The 18,738-nt window shown below is 53.5% G+C and overlaps 1 protein-coding gene across 11 annotated transcripts in view; it reads right to left on the bottom strand.

Moving 5' to 3' along the window:
• Nucleotides 1–18,738, bottom strand: part of TNS1 (tensin 1) — a 207,959-nt gene that overhangs the window by 9,328 nt on the left and 179,893 nt on the right. For 10 of the 11 annotated variants that reach the window (XM_043444803.1, XM_043444801.1, XM_043444800.1 and 7 more), the window contains 8 exons: nt 12,654–12,852; nt 8,169–9,235; nt 5,290–5,376; nt 4,090–4,221; nt 3,562–3,654; nt 2,539–2,616; nt 465–536; nt 61–229 (listed from right to left, as the gene is read on the bottom strand). In XM_043444803.1, the coding sequence (XP_043300738.1) occupies nt 61–229; nt 465–536; nt 2,539–2,616; nt 3,562–3,654; nt 4,090–4,221; nt 5,290–5,376; nt 8,169–9,235; nt 12,654–12,852 (1,897 nt within the window). Of the gene's footprint in view, nt 1–60; nt 230–464; nt 537–2,538; nt 2,617–3,561; nt 3,657–4,089; nt 4,222–5,289; nt 5,377–8,168; nt 9,236–12,653; nt 12,853–18,738 lie in introns of those variants that run through there. The other variant, XR_006265125.1, reaches the window with a different exon arrangement.

The following is an 18,738-nucleotide window of genomic DNA, read 5'->3' as shown; positions in this document are numbered from 1 at the left end:
GATAGATGGGTCACAGGGTGGTGGGGTTGCCCAACACAGAAGCAAGTAGAAGAGTCTTACTTTCTCTGGTTGTCAGTCAGCGTAATTCCCTGGGCAGAAACTTTGAAGTGAACGATGGTGGCAGCTGGTGTGGGGTCAGCAGCCAGGGTCTCGGAAGTGGCTTTGGAGATGGCCTGTGGCCCAGTGAGTGACTCCATATCCACAGAGTTGACGAAGAGCACGTTGCAGGCTGGGGAAAAACCCACCCGAGGGGGAGTCATGGGGGCCGACGTGGGTGGGGACCATCCCCAGGTCCTCTTTTCAGGGAGAAGGCAGCAGCCTTGGAGAAGGCATCGCACATAGAAATGTGGTTTCCCTGGGGACCTCTGGGTCTGGGAGAGACATTCAGCCTGCACCTGCAGGAGGGTCCAGGGCCAGGGGGAGGAAAGGTCTGGGCAGGGATCCCGTCTGGGGTGCCCACTCACCTGCCCCTTGCTTCAGCAGGTCACTGGTTGAGTTGGCAGGGCCCGAGCTATCTTTCGATTCATCTGTGGGGTCTGAGACAAAAATTTAATTCAGCTGGTAATTAAAACCCCAGAGCTGGAAAGAAGCACAGCGTTGGCCGGGCCTCAGGCTAGCTCTGCAAATACATTGTGCAACAGATACTGCTTCTCATAACCAGCCCTGCCAGTCGGCACGTGTGTCCAGCTTGAACGTGCAGCGATTGATCTAAGAATTCAGTATCCTGGTTGGGAGCTCTGGGGTCCCACAGAACCAGGTTCAGGCAATTATCAGCTATCTACAAAACAGAGGTGAAGATGAGAATACCCACTCATTGGGTTTTTGAGATGCTCCGTAAATGGTGTTAGTCCCTGAATAACAAAAAGCAAGCCTTCAAGTGGCCATTGATGTGGTTGTTTTGCATCAACATGTCTTTGTGTAAACCAGTAAACACTCTAATCCATTAAACCATAAGGCAGCACAACTATAATTTCAACAGTAATAAGAATTGAGTACAGTGGTGCTAGTAGTAAAGAACCTGCCTGCCAATGCAGGAGGCATAAGAGATGCAAGTTCAATCCCTGGGTTGGGAAGATCCCCTGGAGGAGGGCATGGCAACCCACTCCAGTATTCTTGCCTGGAGAATCCCATGCACAGAGGAGCCTGGTGGGCTACAGTCTACAGGGCTGCAAAGAGTCCAACACAACTGAAGCAACTTAGCAAGCAGTTTATGCCAGCATTTCCTAGACTTTGGTATACAGGTTTGTTAAAACATGCATTTCTGGGCCCCACCCCAGAGTTTCTGATTAGCTGGGGCTCAAGAATATCTACATTTTTAACTAGTTCCCTGCGGTGCTGATGCTGCTTCTCTGGGGACCATATTATGAGAACCACTGTTTTATACGATGTAAATAAATAGCAGTTATATAATTGTGAAGTTACTTTGGTAAATTCCTTAGAAATACAATTTAATTAGTATCTAAATCATATGGTTAATGGGACTATTTAAATAGTATTTGAACTTTTAAGTTAATAACAGTCAATTATCATTAATAATTCAATGAATTGGATTTGATACACAGAAATTGCCAAATAATATTGGAGATTTTAACTGTGGACATAACCCCAGCAGCTCCAAGAGAGACTGAAAGCAAGTCCCAGACACAATTCTGTATATTCTATTACTGGACAGAGAGCATGGGGAGAAGACTCCCCAGTTCCCTGTTCCTGGAGCTCAAGTTCATGACCAAGCATATTCCTTTCCCCTCGTGGGAGGCCCACGTACCTGGGGCTGCATGAAGGAAGCCTGTGTTGTTGAAGAGTTTGGGGTGTCCATCGGCCCTCCTCCGAGGATGAGGCACCTCTCTCAGAGAAACTAAAAATCTCCTTTGCGGGCCCCAATGTCACTCAAATTCTCGCCCTGTATGTCCAGAGGCTCTTGGGGTCCATGCTTACTTCCCACAGTCAAGAGAGCTGGCTCCTCACATCAGCCCCAGGTCCCTCCTGGCCATACAAACCAGAAACTCCAGGGACATCTTAGGCTTCCTGTTTCCTTCCCAAGCCACGCACAGTGCAGCCACCTCCTCCACTAAGCGATCCCTTGAGTGTACTTTCCCGTCTCCATTAGACACCTGGACGCCCCATGGCCTACCTCTGCCTTCCCATCCCCCTTCCCTTGGCCCTGCCCACTGATGCCCATCTCCTCCGCCGGACATGGTCCTCCCCGCCATGGCTGTTTCCTGCTTCCAGCACCTCCCGTGGGATGAAGCTTACTTCTGAGGACACAGGGATGAATTCTTAAAACCTCCAGAGGATTTTCCAGAACAATCTGGCAAGTCAATTATGTGTATTTCTGGAATTAAGCTTTTAAGTGAACTTTCTCTTCTTTTTTTATTAGAAAAAATAAAGCAGAGAGTGGTTTCAAGTTTCCCCAGATTGGCAGCATGACCCGTTTCCTCCAAGCCTGGCCCGCGTTCTGGAGCAGCTGGCTGGGGGCTGAGACAAAGAGGAGGCCAGCGCAAGGGTGCGCTTGGAGGGCAAGGAGTCTCAGGTTCCTACCTCGGTTTGGAATGACCAGCTTGCAGGGCAGGGCCAGCGGGATGATGGAGTGCTGGTAGACCAGGGCAGACAGAGATCCTGCAGAGAGAGACAGCCCGGCAGCGGCAAAATTATTAGGAGCAGGCCAGGGGCACTGAGGATCAGCCCACCCACCTGCCCCCCATCCATAATCTTCCACTTCTTTATTACCTCTCCCTCATCCCACCCACAAAGTTGAAACTTCAATCTCTCTTTGTTAGCAAGATCTAAGGGGGAAGATTCTAAAGGCTCACTCTGGGCATCAGAAGGGTACCCTACAGCTTTCCTTTATTGACAGTTACACCCAGCATCTCTCCTACATCCCTCCCACTGCCGGGGACCCTCTCAGGAGAGTGTAGCAGAAGTGTGAGGATGGCGGGGTCAAATCCACACTCAGGAACTTACAAGATATGTGTCCCTGGTAAGTCTAACTCCTATGAGCCTCAGTTTCCTCGTGTGTAAAATGGGACCGTGACACCTACCACACAGGATGGTCAGGAGACCAGAAGTGATATAAAGTACCTAAGGTGGCTTTATATAATAAAGCTTCCAAGGTGGCACTAGTGGTAAAGAACCCGCCTACCAATGCAGGCGACATAAGTGACGCAGGTTCAATCCCTGGGTCGGGAAGATCCCCTGGAGGAGGGCATGGCAGCCCACTCCAGTATTCTTGCCTGGAGAATCCCATTGAGAGAAGAGCCTGAGAGGCTACAGTCCATGGGGTCGCAAAGAGCTGGACACAACTGAAGCTACTTAGCACACAGAGTGGCTTTCACATCGCAGCCTTTGTTAATAGTTGTTATTCCACCGGTCACAGTAACAGGTCCCCGTGGGGCGGGACAAAAACAGAAAGGAATTTGGCCGAGTGAAGGCACCACAGCACAGAGGAAGGGAGTCAGGGTGCATTTCCCTGCTGCATCTCTGACGAGGGTGACAAGACAGAAGCTGCAGCAGGGGAGCCGGGACAGGCCTGAGACTGTGGGGACGGAGGCAGGGGTGGCTCACCGAAGTTTGGCTCGTTGGGGCAGCCCTTGAGCTTGACTCCTCTGGGGCCGGTCTCTATCAGGAAATGCCTCACGAGCTCGTGGGTCATGTCCCCTGCGACGAAGAGAAAGAAATGTGGATGGGTCACTGCTCATGGCATCCCCACGACCACCTCCCAGCACCACTTCCCAACTTCTCCAGTGAGTGAGGCTGTGATGGAGAAAGGTTCACAGCGATAACATGGCCAGAACCCTGGGATGGAGAGACCACCACTGCTAGTCACCTCTCATGGATACTCGGTCACAGGGTTCCAGTCCTCTTGCTCCCCTGTTCTCTGACCCCAGTCATCGCCAAGCTCAAGACCCATCTTTCTGAAGAGTCTGACTAGCAGGGACCAGCTCCCATGAGAACCAAGAGACCTGCACACCCCATCCTACCCTCCCACCCTCTTCATCCCTACTCCCAACCCTGGTCCTTCTAACAGATCAGGACCTAAACAGATTGCAGGGACCCCCTGGTCCTGAGCCCTGCTGGACAAGCTGGTGTTACCTTTTTTATTCTGCTGCATAATGGTCGGAGGGGGTGAAGACACCTTCATAGCCAGCCCATAGGCTCCTCGGAAGGAGTGGCTGTCACGGATGATGAAAGCCCCTGGCTCCTGGTCCTTAAGGAGGGCGATAGCTGAATCAGGAGAGAAGAGGAAATGAGAAACTGATGCACTGGTTTCACCAATTCAGTGGACATGAACTTGGGCAAACTCTGGGAGATGGTGAGGGACAGGGAGGCCTGGTATGCTACAGTCCATGGGATCGCAAAGTGACTGAACAACAACTTCACTTAGGTCTTATCAGGCCTCAAATCTCACTCTTTCTCAGATGAGATGAGAGCCCCTAAAGTTAAAATATAAATACTCCTAAAGGTCCTCCTACACTAGAGTCAGCAAAATTTTTCTGTAAAGAGCCAGACAGTCAATATTTCAGGCTTCGCAGGCCGTGCAGTGTTGGCTGCAACTATTCATGGCTGCGATCACAGCATAGAAGCAGCCCAGACAGTGAGTAAACCAATAGATGGGGCTTCCCTAATGACTCAGCAGGTAAAGAATCCGCTTGCAACACAGGAGATGCAGGTTCGATCCCTGAGTCGGGAAGATCCTCTGGAGGAGGAAATGGCAACCCACTCCAGGATTCTGGCCTGGAAGATCCCATGGACAGAGGAGCCTAGCGGGCTACAATCCATAGGGTTGCAAAGAGTCTGACATGACTGAGTGACTGGGCATAGGATGCTGCAAGAAAACTATATTTATGAAAACAAGCAGCAGCCTGGATCTGACCCGTGGCTGGAAGTCACCCTGCCCTACATTCACACAGACTTTTCATAGCCGATGCCTCTCGTCTCCATCCCCACAGCCCCAACTATGTTCTTCTATAAAATGTGCAGAAACCTCCCACATCATGCAGATGGAGGGCTAAGGTTCCATATGATCTCAGCCAGCCTTTTCATTTTGCCCTGGAAAATCAAGACTTTGCAGCTTTTAAGGAACTGGCTACAACCATGGCTCCTGCTCCCTGCCCTTGGCCTTGGGAAGGTGCCTCCTACTGTCTAAGCTTGGGGCCAGTTCCTCTCTGTGACCACCACCACTGCAGAGAGGAGTGAGTCTGCTTATATCCTTTGCCCAGGGAAGACAAGGTGGACAGCGGCCAGTGTGACCTCGGATGGACCCCAGGACCTTCAGTATCATCCAACACTCACCCTGTTCTCTGGAGATCTCAGGCTTGTACCAATACTTGGAAGTGTCTTGGACAAACTTCACTTTAGCCCGTGTCTCAGGACTGTTGTCTAAAGAAGGGAAGGACAGGAGGTGTTATGAGTCTCCATCTCTGTCCCCCCAAAAAGATATGTTAGAATTCTAACCCCCAGGACCTGTGAATGGAACTTTATTTGGGAATAGTCTTTGCAGATGTAACCAAGTTAAGATGCAGTTGTGCCGAATTAGAGTGGACCCCAATCCAATATAACTTATGTCCTCATAAAAAAAGAGGAAGGGAGACAAAGGGGAGAGCATCATGGGAAGACGGAGGAAGAGAGTGGGGAGACGTGTCTACAAGCCAAGGGACTCCAAGACTGCCAGCCACCATGAGGAGCAAAGAGAAGAGCCTGGAATAGAGTCTCCCTCAGGGTCTGCAGATGGAGCCAGTCCTGCCACCACCTTGACTTTAGACTTCCCAGCTCAGCTACATTGAGAGAAGCGACTTGTGCTGCCTTAAGTCACCAAGTTTGTGGTCCTCTGTCATGGCTGACCTAGGAAACTAACACAGGAAGAAGATCTGCTCAGACATCATCAGAGCATTGCTGGAAGGGGCCTTGAGCTGCTTCCTCCCCCATCTCCCAACAACCACTGTGGGTCACGCAGCTGTCCTCCTGCTGAAGCGCCTGAACAGCATCTTCCCCCAGCCAGCGAGAGTCCTACTCCAGCCCACCTCGCCCTTTCTCTAGAAGAGTCAGACTAAATCCTTCCTGAAGCTCTCTCCCACCTTCTAGTCCCTTTCTCCATGGGCTCAGTTTCTCCACTTCATCATAACAACCTTGAGGATGAGAGCAGAAAAACACATTTCTGTCCACTTTCCCCAAGCTCCTCCTCACTCCCCACATGGAAAATCTCATTTAGAACAAAATGATCGCTCCTGTTCTACCTGGGATAAATAGGGGAAGGGTTGGCCTGGAACTAGAAGCTGTCTACCGAGTGTCACGCACCCCACTTCTCTGGTAGACATTCCCCACCCCAGACCCTTTGCAGACTACGGATGCTTTGATAGGATGTTCTGGAGAGAGAGCATCGTATTCCACTGCTTAACTTTACAAGTGAGGAATGTGAGGTTCCTGGAAGGGGAGCGACTTGCCCAAGTTACACAGATGGTCCACGAAAGGCTTTTGTTAGATGTTCCCAGGTAAGAAGATGCAATAGCCAGTTGAGGTCAGCTACATCGTATCTTCCTGGCTGGGAATAAGGACATGTGGGACTAACTCACCAACCTCTTCCTTCATTTTCTGACAGCAAAGGAAACAAAAGGGAGGATGGGGGAAGAGGGGGAAAAAGGAATATTCCAGATCTGTAGGTTTCCCCTGCTTTCTCTAGGGAGGGGCTGAAGCAGAGGACCCTGTGCTCACAGCGCTGTAAAAAGTTCAGGGCACAGACCAGAGATGAGGGCTGGGCTGAGTCCAGTCAGTTTCACCTTGTTATTTACATTCTGCGAGGCTTCTGGGATCTGTCTCTGGAGGACAGACAGGGGGAAGGTCAGCTCCTTTTCCTGGCAGCTGTGCACAGAACAGGGCCTCTGGGCTAGGCAGCTGGGCCCCACAACTCTGCAAGCTGCCTCTCTCTGCTCCAGAGTCCCAGGCCCCAGGGCTGCTGCTGCCTGTCTAATGAGCTGTCAGAGGCGGCTGCAGCCCCATGTGCCTTCCTGTGTTGACTCCCATGGCTATTTTAAGCAAGGAAGATGGTGGGAAACAGGAAATGTCCCAACTACTAGAAGTTTTGCATCCTCCAAGAACTGGGGCTGGGAACCAGATGTCTCTGGTGGGCAGCAGGAAGCAAGGTCATGCAGTGTCACTTGGCAGGCTCAGGGCAGGACCCGGGAGTGACACATGGAGACTCTGGGCAGCTGGGGCCCATCCCAGGCTGCCTGCTGCATTCTACATCTTCCTCGGATGCCCCAGGACTCTGGGGTCACTCTGGAAAAAGTCAGATTGGAGATCTGGCTGAAAAGATGCACATCAGCTGAAGCCTTGACCTTTTTGTTTAGATAACAAGTCCTCTAAGTGGCGGCTAAAGATGCCCAGTTCTGGTGATAAGAATTCACTGTGTAAACCCGCGCAGGCTTCTGTTAAGCCGAGCTGGTAGAAATGAGATTCCAGCAAAAATGCTTAACCCTTGGCCTTTTCCCCTATCTCATCTGGTTGCCAGATCTATTATCAGGGATGTGGGCAAAGTGGGAATCAAAAGGCGGGAACAGTGCTATCGGCTGGCAAAAAGTGGGGCGGGGGGCGGGTGGTCCAGGTTTGGAAGCCGTATTTTCCAGGATACACTAAATTATAGAAACTATCAAGACAAGGCACTAAGACAGCTCCAATCAGGTTTTAAGAGCACATGTTTTAAGGTCGTAAGGGTCTGGATGCTAAACCACTTATTAACTGTGGGACTGTGGACAAATGATTGAACCTCTCCAAGCCTCACTTTGCTCATGTGTAATATGGAGGTAATAATAGCCACTTTGCTAGGTGGCCATGAGAACTGACAAGGTGGACCATGGCGCAGAGCCTGGCACAGAGCACGTGTTCAGCAAGGGGTGGTGGCTGTGAAGTTGCTGATGATCATCGGAACAGCAGGGCCATCGTAGGCATCTGGTCACATCCACGTCCCCATCCTGCCCCCACAGCTCCCACGACTATAGCACATCGGCTCTGAGCACAGCTCCAACTCCTGTGACATGGCTAACGCACCTGAGGACCCGAGGTCAGTGACCCACCCAAGGCTGTCTGCCCAGGAGATGCCACAACAGACACGGGGACAGAGTGCCTGCCTGGCGGACGGCATCCGCCAGCAAGAGAGGTGAACGGGGAAGGAGGCCCACCTGGCATGGAGTACTTGGAGAAGTCAGGCAGAGTGTGGGAGAAGGAGACGGTGCTGCCCCCGCTGGGACTGGACATGCCACTGGCAACCGGCGAGGAGGACACCTTCCCGTTGACGGTGGCGTAGTTGGGGAGGCTGCCCGCTCGGTCGCCCATGGACATCCTCCGCTTCTCCGGCAAGGCCGGGGTGGGGCTCCCTTGTCGGAAAGCCGCCGAATCCGGCGAGGGGGAGGTGGCGGGGCTGCTCAGGCCGGGGTAGTAGGCGGGGGACACAGGGAAGGAGGGCGTGGAAGGAGCCTGGTAGCCCGAGGCGCTGCTCTGCCGCGACAGCGTGGGTCTCCGGTCCTCAGGGGTGGAGTAGCCACCGTAGGGTACGTGCCGGTCCAAGCTGGGGCTGCCGGGAACCACAGATCCAGACCCTCCCAAGTGACGGCCCAGGCTGGGGCTTCCGGGGCTGGCTACTGCATTGCCATGGAGATTGGAGGCCAGGGTGCCTTGGTGGGCCCCGGGGTGCCGGCCCAGGCTGGGGCTCCCAGGAGTGGTGGCCACATTGCCGTGGAGGTTGGAAACCTGGTGGGCCCCAGGGTGGCGACCCAGACTGGGGCTTCCTGGAGTGGTTGCTGCACTGCTCTGGGGGCTGGAGACGGTGTTACCATGGAAACCGGTTCCCAGCGGACCCATCCCCTGGCGGTGGCTCAAACTGGGGCTGCTGGGGGCAGCCAGGCTGGGGTTCACGGCCCGGCGGCCAAAGCCAGGGCTGGGGGGCGTGTTGGTGCCCACCGTCCTGTGCCGTGCCTGGGGGCTCCCCGGCACCGTGTGGACACCGGCCACACTGAACTGAGACCGGGCCTGGCCCTCCGGGGAGCCGAACTGCTGCAGTGAGTAGTCGGGGCTGCTGTAGCTGCTGCCTGCAGTCGGGAGAGGAGAAGAGCTCTGGTAGCTTCTCTGAGCCGAAGGGCTCGGCTGGCCCAAGCTGCCGGAGCGGAAGCCAGAATCCAGCAGGGGCTGGGTCGGTGTCCGCGCACCCTGGTCGCTGCTCTCCCCGGATGGGAAACTCCCCACGGAAGTGCTAGAGAGACAGAGAGAGACACGGGCAGGCCGAGATGTCAGCAGGCAGCATTGAGTGAAGGACAGGCTTTCCGTGAAGCTTCAGCCCTCCCTCCAACCACTTTGCTGTCCAGTCATTCAGTCATATCTGACTCTTTGCGACCGCATGGATTTCAGCATGCCAGGCTTCCCTGTCCTTAGCTCCTCTCGCATGAACAGAATAGTCAAGGCTTTTGAACATCACCTTACGTTCAAGATGTCAGAAGATGAAACTGAGACTCAGAGAGGTTAAGCAATAGGCTCACAGCCACACAGCTCACGAAAGACCAGGATCTCAACTCAGCAGTGTCAGATTCCAAAGCCCTCGTACCCTCCAGCGTCACCCTGACAGCTCAACCACAAGTCAGAGCGAGATCTCTGCTATCGAAACTGAAGGTGGCTGTCCTGTTGCCCCCTCCAGCATCACAGAAACGGAACACTGGAGATGGAGTTAACCTACTTGGGCCCTGGGCCTCCTGGAAGCATCTTGCCCTGACTCACTTTCCCCAGGTGAGTTGACATTTACACACTGAGAGTGTAACTGGGCATCCATTCCTGGGTAGCTCAAAAAAAAAAAAAAAAAACAAAGATGAAGAAGTCTCACAGCAGGAGATTTCAGCTCATTATAGGATCTGTTTTCTAGCCATTGGATCTGGCCACTAATGGAGCAGGCTGTATTACATGGTAATGAGACTCCCATCATTAGGGGCATTTAAGCAGAGGCTGACCAACCTCTTGATTTGAATGCTATAGAGGAAATTTCCTCCACTGGGAGGTTAGATTAGATGAGCTCAGAAGCCGCTTTCAATTCTAAGACTGATGAAACTCAGTTCAGAGGGCACTGTACCTGGGAAAATGGCCACAAAGGTTCTCCTCTGAAATTAAGTACAAGTCCATGCAGGAGTACAGGAAATGGCCTGTCAATTGGGAAACCTGGATTCTGCTTTTCAAAGTTTTCTCAATTGATGTTTTCAAACTGTGGTGCTGGAGAAGACTCTGCAGAGTCCCTTGGACAGCAAGGAGATCAAACCAGTCAATCCTAAAGGAAATCAACCCTGAATATTCATTGGAAAGACTGGTGATGAAGCTGAAGCTCCAATACTTTGGCCACCTGATGCGAAGAGCTAACTCATTGGAAAAGACCCTGATGCTGGGAAAGATTGAGGGCAGGAGGAGAAGTGGGTGACAAAGGATAACATGGTTGGATGACATCACTAACTCCATGGACATGAGTTTGAGCTAACTCCGGGGGATGGTGAAGGACAGGGAAGCCTGGCATGCTCCAGTCCATGGGGTCGCAAAGAATCTGATATGACTTAGCGACTGAACAACAACAGCAACACAGAAAATGAGGGAGGTGGGTTAGATGACTCTGATTCCTTCCAGACCCAAACTTCCTCAGTGACATGGCAGCAGAGACAAAGGTTGTCAGGGACCATGCACAAGCATTGGCTGCAGGGAGGCAGCAGGCAGGCTCACACAAGGAGCCCGTGGGTGAGGGCTGGCCGTGGGGCAGCGGGGGGCGGGGGGGAAGGGTCCTTACATAAGAGGATGCACCAAAGCCTGGAGCCACAGACTAGGAGTTTGGAGACTAGCCGGCCCCACCCTGGGTTGGGTCGGTTAAGCTCAGGTCCCCAGGGTGATGTGAGGTGGGAGGGCCAGGCAAGAGCCAAGGGCAGGGAGAAGGTCAGGGCTAGGCCAGGACAAAGTCTACCACACATCCCAGAAGAGGCCAGAATAAAACACCACTTCGGTACAGAATAACCTGGACTCTGAGAAATGGGGGGAGGGAGGAGCTGGGGACACGGAAATGGCGCGTTTCGGGTGGTTAATCCTGGACGAGGTGCTGGCTTCCTGAATCTGACTGCAGGAGGAATTTGAGTGAGAAAAAGTGAAAACTCCCTAATGTCAGGACTTCTTGGATATCAGCATGGTGGGGGGTGAGAGATGAGGAAAATCTCTCCTTTAGAAGAAGAATGCAGCTTCTGCCCAGAGGCGGACCTTTCCCCAAGTGGAGCCGTTAAGAGGCTAGGGAGGGGGCCAAGTGGACTGGGGGTGTGTGCCTGGCTTGAGGTTTCAGATTCTTAAGAATCCAGAAGAAAACTGCCTCGGCTCACCTGCGCCTCCCGCCCCCACCTGGGTGGGGGAGCACACTGCTCACCCCTGCCTGTGGAAGTGGGGGGAGGTGGCTGGATAGTTTCCGGCCTCGTGGGGTCCCAGTCTGAGAAGGGGAGCGGACGTGGGAAGGGATGGTTGGGGCAGACGCCCCTCCTGCGGGGTGGAATTCTGGCCGGTGCAGGCCGCCTCCCCGCCTGGCACCCTGTGCCCTACCCGGGCTCATCTCAGAGTTCCTCTCCAATGTCATCTCCCTGTCTCCCCATCATAAAGCCTATGCCCCACCCCGCCAGTCGAGCAGCTTCTCACTGCACCCCAAGCACAGGAGCCTCCCTTTCTGGGAAGTTTCTGGCTTTCCTCTCTGTCTGACCCCCTAGAATGTCAGCCGCCCATCCATCAAGACATCCCTCCTCTAACCCCACAGTGACCTGATCCCCAGACCCCACGCCCAATACCTCCACACCCCGGTCCTGTCCTTGCTGTGCCGTGAAGGCCTTCTCCCTCCCCTTCACCTTTCAACCCCTGCTCATCCTCTGGCCTTAGTACAAATACTTCCCGAACTTCCAGCCCCCAGAGACCCTCTCTGCAGACTGAGCCAGAAATAATGGCCTGTTGCTCAGAACTCTTTGCTTACACCTCTGCTTCGAGAACCTCTAACTGCGGCTCTGTGATGGGGGGTGGCGGGGTGGGGGGGTAAGATAGAGATGTGGACTCCGGAGCCAGACACCTTTGTTCTGAATCCTTTTTCTGCTACTGTTTAGCTGTAGGACCTTGAATAAACTACTTTAATCTCTCTCTGCCTCAGTTTCCTCTTCTGAGAAGTGGGAATAACACTACTACTTACCCCTAGGATGGCTGTGAGGTTTAAATGGAAAGCACTTAGCAAAAGGCCTGGCACATGGGAAGCAGTCACAACATAGTAACTATTCTTGTTCTATTTTAAACTTGGGGGAAGGAGGTTTTCTCTGGCAGTCCAGTGGTCACAACTCCACACTTCCACTGCAGGGGGCAGGGATTTGATCTCTGGGAAAGTGAGGCTCCCCGCATGCCGCATGGTGCAGCCAATAAGTAAATAAAAACAAAAGTAATACATTTGAGGGAAGAACTGTGCCTGGTTCACCTTCGTACTCTCCCTGGGGAGTTGCATGCTGTTGCCATGCACCCCAGTGAGCTGGTTTCCCAAGGGCAGAACCCTGGATACGATTTCTGCCCGTCGTCCATGCCCTAGTTGGATCCAAGAGGCCTCATCCGTGCTGCCCCGGGCCTGGATCCTGCCCCCCACTTACCTGTCAGCGCTGAGGATGGGGCTGCTGGTGGAGAGGGGGCTGGGGGAGACAAAGGAGCCTCCCAGGGTCCCGTTCCTCAGGGGTGTCTCGTGGCCATAGGCCTGCGCAGCTGGGGCGCTAAAGCTCTTGGACTCAGGTTCCTGAGTCCGGGGCCCGGCCACCGCCGTCCGTACCACCGACTCCACGTAGCTCCGGGGCTCTGAAAGGGGCGAGGGGACAGGGACTGAGTGTGGATCCAAGGGGTGGAGTGTGGACCCCACCCAAGCCCAGGGAACCTGCCTCCCCAGAGCCTGTGAGGGAAATCCCAAAAGGCCAGCCAAGCAGATGAGGGGCACGTCTCCGGGGCTCCTGCCTGCCCAGGTCCAACCTCTTTCCAGCATCGTGGAGAAGCTGTGAGAGCCCCCAGAGAACCTCTAACTAGAGCCTCATTCTGAGAAGCTTCCCAGAAAGGGACCCCAGAACACAGCCATCACAGAGTCCTCCCTGCTGGAGCTGGGACACCGTCCTTCACTGGGGGCCCCTCTAGCTGAGCTTTTCTTCCCCAACCCTGCCACCCAGGTCCCCAGGCCCTTCTCGGCTCCCCAGGCACTGCTGGGGTCTGGGCTGTCCGTGGACCCCAAGCTCCAGCCCAGCCTTGCGTCTCGGGATGCTCACTCCACCCCACACCCAGAGTCCAGAAACAGGCTTGCTGGCCTAGCAACAGGCCTGTGTGGGTGAGTCACATCCAGCCCCGCATGCCAAGACACACCCATCCACCTTGCCTGACACCCTTAGCCTGCCTCCCGAGACTGACATCATTATCCCACTTGGTGTTCAGAACGACCGAGAGGAAGGCTGGGTGGGGGAGAGGGGGGCAAGTGCCAGAGAGGTCACTGTGCAGGTGAACATGCTGAGACCTGGAGAGTGAAGGGGCTGGAGGCGCAACCAGACCCAGGTTTCCTGTGCCAACCACCCCGCTGCCGTGCTCCCCCCAACTGCCCCCCGCCCCAGTTTCTGGAAGCCCCCCCACTCCACCTCTGCAAACTAACTCGCTGTCAAACAGGAAGAAGAAGGAGGACACTCTTGGCTTCTCCAGGGACAGATGGTGTTCCTGCCACCTCCGAACCTGGCACCGTTTCTGAGTTCGTCCCAGGAGGGACGTGACCTGAGCACACACCAACACTATGCCCACCGCAATTAGGGCAACCACTGAAACCAGCCTGAGCAGTGGAAGAACTGCAGTCCGTGCAGCCCTGGGGAGCAGGGAGGGGGCCAGACAGTGTCTCTCACAGCTACTCAATGCTACTGTTGTTATCACCAGAGCAGCTACGGACAGCACATAAAGCAATGAGCATGGCTGTGTTACGATAAAACGTTCCAAAAACAGGATTTGGCCATACTTTACTGGTTCCTGATGTAACGTGTCTCCTCAGCCCAGAGAAGTAGAGAGATTTGCCCCAGAACACAGAGCCAATCAGTGGCCACAGCTACTGTCTCCTGAATCCCAATGCTAATTCTGGATGGCCAAGAGAGGGGCCACCGCTTTATGGGACACTCAGCCTTGGCTGCTGCTACTCAGAACTGCAGCCCATCAGCCAGAGAAAAGCCAGCTTCACAGACTATCAATAACAGTAAAAATAGCAAACAACTATATGAGCAAAGTAGAATCTGGAGAATGTAAGTATCTTGTCTGGACCACACAGTAGCAGGTGACAGAACTGTCCTAAGAACCCCAGTGGCCTGGCCCAGAGACTGCTCTTGGGCCCTGCATATACCGCCAGCTGAAAATCAGGGGGATCGAGAATGTCAGTGTGTTTTTAGCCTTGGGGGGCCGGCTCCACACCCTGGGGTAATTTGAATTGACAGAAGGGACCCTCAGAAAGGAACTCACACCCACAGAAATGGCAGCTGAGACCCAAGGCCAGAGCCTACCTTACCAGCCCATCCCTCACCTCCTGGGTCACTCTCTGAAAACTCTGCCTGGACCCCTCCAGGCTCTCAGCTTCACCCTAGTGCCTGCAGGACCCAGTATCCTTCTCTCCCACCCAGAGATGGCAAGAGGATCCATCTGCTCCCTGGCTGCCCCAAGCTCCTTGCTGATCTGTACTCGCAGCGCCTGGCACACGATGAATCCTCAGTAAACGTCTGTCTCACAAACTAGTAGATGCATGACCTTTACCCTCTGCCCCCTATCTGTCCCCACCACAGAGGTACACAGTGACTAAGACCTACGTGGCACACATTCGTTTTCTTCCTTCCCTTGAATTCTTGCTGACCCCCAAAACTTCAAGCTAAAATGCCCGAGGGTGAGCCCTGAAGTCTGCACTCCTCTCCACCTGCCGTGTCCTCCTGATTCATTCCCCAGCCTGCTCTGTGTCCCTGCAGGCCAGCTTTTACTGACAGCATCCCCCAGATCCCTGGGCTCAGGGCTCCAGAGGGCCTGGGCCTTTGGCAGCTGGCTGGTAGGCAGTGCTAACAGAGGATGAGGGTGGGTGGGGAGAGAGAGTCAAAGTTCCAGGGCTGCGTCCTCCACCCAAGACACCAGCTCCAGGGGTGGGCCCTCTCCTCCAGCTCCTCCTGGTTTCTTCCGGCCTGGAGTGCTGGCGGCTCTTGCCTCCTGCTCGGGAGCACCCGGGGAGGTGCTTCTCCATCCCTCATTGCTTTGCCCAGACCATCTAAATAGTCCATTAAACCCTCTTCAGTTGCCCCATTGGAATGAGCTGTTTCCTGCCAAGACCTGACCCATACGGTGGGTAAGCAGCTCACATTATTGGATCAGCACCCCATCCTATTAAAAAAAAAAAAAAAGTACACATACCACTTCTACCATCAGTAAAACCGAAGTAAGACCACCCACATCACCCACTCCTAGGGTCAAGACGGAGCCAGGCCCGGGACCACAGACACTGACTGCCATCTGCCCTGTTTACCATGAGTCAAGGCCAGGTCCTCACTAACTCCTTTTGACCCAAACATAGTGTCAGGAACCTGAATGTAGTTTGCACAGAACACCAAAGGGACAGTATGTTATAAAGTTGGAGATATCAGAAAACCTGAAACGGCTTTAGGATGGCCACATTCATAAAGCATCAGTCTCAGGAGCCCCGTCCTCATTCCCATCAGATTCTCAGCTACAGAGCAGCTTACAAAGCAGCTCTCAGAGAACTCAGCCTCTGAACTTGAAGACAGGACCACTCATCCAGGGAGAAGCACCTGCAGTGGTTCCCACCACGTTTGCAGTTAAGAGCCCTGTGAGTTCAGGTGGCCAACTAGCCTGGGGGCTTTGCTCAGGGGCTCCCAGCCTGTGGATTTCAGACCCAGCCCTCCTGGCCCTGCCCTCACTTTATTCTCCATCCTCTTTCTTGGTTGGCTGGTTGGCTGCCCTTTCCTGACCTTCCAGGACTAAATCAGGGTAGAGACTCACTCAATCTCTGCTCCTCATGAGCCCAGAGCAGGAGCGACCCTTTGGGAAGATATTTGATTTTCTGAGTCCAACTTGATAACTGTTCAAAACCAACCTTGAGGGCCAAAACAGTCCATTTCCCCCAAGTTTTCAGACTCAGATTCCGTATTGAAAATACCCCCTTTCCCTATCTCTTCCCATTTTCCTCTCCTCCCCACCTTAGTACAACATACAACGTGTGAGCTCCCTGTCTTTCACTTACTGGAAGGGTGAGCGGGGACAGGCTGCTGAACCTCTCTGGGACTGTTCTCTCGTCTGTAAAATAGGAATGAGAACACCCACCTGCCCAGCCTGGATCACGTGACAGGAGATGAGCAAGTCCCTTCTAACTCCTTCCTGCTAGCTCCAACGCCAGTGTATCAGCAGCCCCACAGCTGCCTGCTGGAGTCTGCCTCCCTCTACCCCCTCTCCTGCTGTTCTGCACACTCTCTCCTGCAGTTTCCTCCTCTCCGCCAATTCCTGGAGCAGCTAGACCCAGGGGCAACGGGGACTGGGAAGGGCAGGAGATGTAGGGCCAGGAGGGTGCCTCCCGCAGAACATTCCAGGAGCCCAAACCCATTCCAAGAGGCTGTTGGAGGCTGCGAGCAGCTGGCCTGGAGGCTTGGTGACTTGGCCCCGCCAGGCTGAGGGCACTGTCAGCTCCTGACCCACACCCTCAAGTGCATTTTCTGCCTCGCAGAAAAGGTTCTTTGCCTGGAGAGAAACAGCCTGCTTGGTCCGAGTGAAATGAAGACACGCAGATGGAGAGAGGAAAGAAGTAAAACTTCTGAGGCCCAAACCAGGAACTCAAAAGTTGGAATCCCAAACTCTGAGACTGGGCCACACGGCCCTCCTCTGAGTCCCCATCATACCCTGTTTCCCCAGCTCAGCATTTCGACCTTGTGCTGAAATATCATCTTGACCAGACGATCTCACTCATCTTTATGCCCTCAGTCCCTAGCACAGGACCTGGCACAAAGTAGGTGCTCCATAAATCTGCGTTGCACAGAACTACCTTAAAATACCCAGATGGCACGGTGGATCTGTCACCGAGGATTTCAGAGCAGGAGGGATCCCCACAGGGGCCATTTCTAATCTGCAGTCTTCCTTTGTGCCAAATCCACCCATCTAATCACGGGAACAGACAGAACCTCAGCTGAATGTTCCCTGTTCCTATTCCTCTAGGAAAGAAGGTTCAGCCATTTCTTTCCCTATTTCCCCACTGGAAGATCCTTGATGTTGACCTCATACCTTTACTGCTATGGGCTTTCTTCCTCTGCTTCTTTCCTGGGGAAGGGTACCCTGCACCCACACCCAGTAAAGACACTGTTCATGTTTAGAGGTCATACCCTGTGCAATCAATGGAAAGCAGCGTACACTCTCAGCCATGCCCCTCATCATCTGTCTGGGCCTGGACAAGTCATTTTAACATCCTTACATGTCACCTCCTCATCAGCAAACTGGGGCTCCTACCACCTTCCTCAGTGCTTCTGTGATTATTAAATAAGATGACTGTGACAAGGACCCACATGCTCCCATCCCTGCCTGCTGACCCTCACTCTGCACCACACTGCCTCTTGCTCCAGCCTCCAGCTCCTCCTTGCTCTCACTTCACTGCCCTTGCAATTCATGGGGGGAAAAAAATGCTATTCCTCCCAACCCAGGGCCTTTGCAAGTGCCCTTTACTTCTACCTGGAAAGCTCTTCTCCCATCCCAGTGTCACCAAGTTAATGCCACTCACCCTTGCATCTTACTTCTTCAGCCAGGGTCTCGTAAAAACCGTCTCTCTTCACTTTGGAGCACTTATCTCAATAGTTCTCGGTGATAATTTAATTCTGTCACCAGTCATGCATTTGTTCCATGAGATTAGGAACCATAGCACTGCTTATCATTATATCCCCAGAGTGCCTGGCACATAGTAGGCACACAAAATATTTATTGAATCAATGAAGAACAGAACGAACAGATGTAAAGCATTTAGCATGGCACCTTGAACAGAACACTTCCCAAAAGTCTTTTTCTCCCCCTTGCTGAATAAGCCTACTGGTTATTTTTCCTTATAGGTATCTTTTTCTGAATTCACACATATCAGCGGGGTAATCAAGCAGCGCTTCAGCGGGTCAGCAAAGAATATGCTTTAGTCTGACCCGGAAGGTGATGCATGAGTCAGGAAAAATGGAACCAGCCGCCCACATCCTTGGCCCCTGTCCCCACTCCAGGTCAAGACAACAATTCCAATGCCCACGCTGGAATCCCAGGGCACGGCGCCTGGAGGCAGGAGGAGGGTTTTGAAGTGGCCACTTGATTAGCAAACAGGAGACCAGTAAGTCCAGTCTAGCCCTGCTGCCTCTTAACTGTGACCTTGGGCAGATGCCTACCCCCACCTCACAACACAGACCTCAGGTCCACATTCCTGAAAATGATGGCTGCGGTACAGCGGATCCCTAAGGCCCTTCCCCTGCAGACTCCGTGCCTCCAGGAGAGATGGAGGAGGGTCAGAGGGCTCGGGGCCTGTAGGCTGAGATTCACTCATCAGGTGCGAGGGCCAGGTGTCAGTCCCATTCTGTTGAAGTGTCATCCCCAAGTGAGGAGCACACAGCCAGGGCTGGTCACCCTCAGACCTTCCCACTGGAGACTGAATAGGTCTCACCAGTCTGCGGAGGT

Source organism: Cervus canadensis, chromosome 24 (genome assembly GCF_019320065.1).
Source record: "Cervus canadensis isolate Bull #8, Minnesota chromosome 24, ASM1932006v1, whole genome shotgun sequence".
Lineage (NCBI taxonomy): Eukaryota > Metazoa > Chordata > Mammalia > Artiodactyla > Cervidae > Cervus > Cervus canadensis.
Note: the sequence above shows the minus strand (reverse complement) of the source record. Positions and strands in the feature narration are given on the sequence as shown.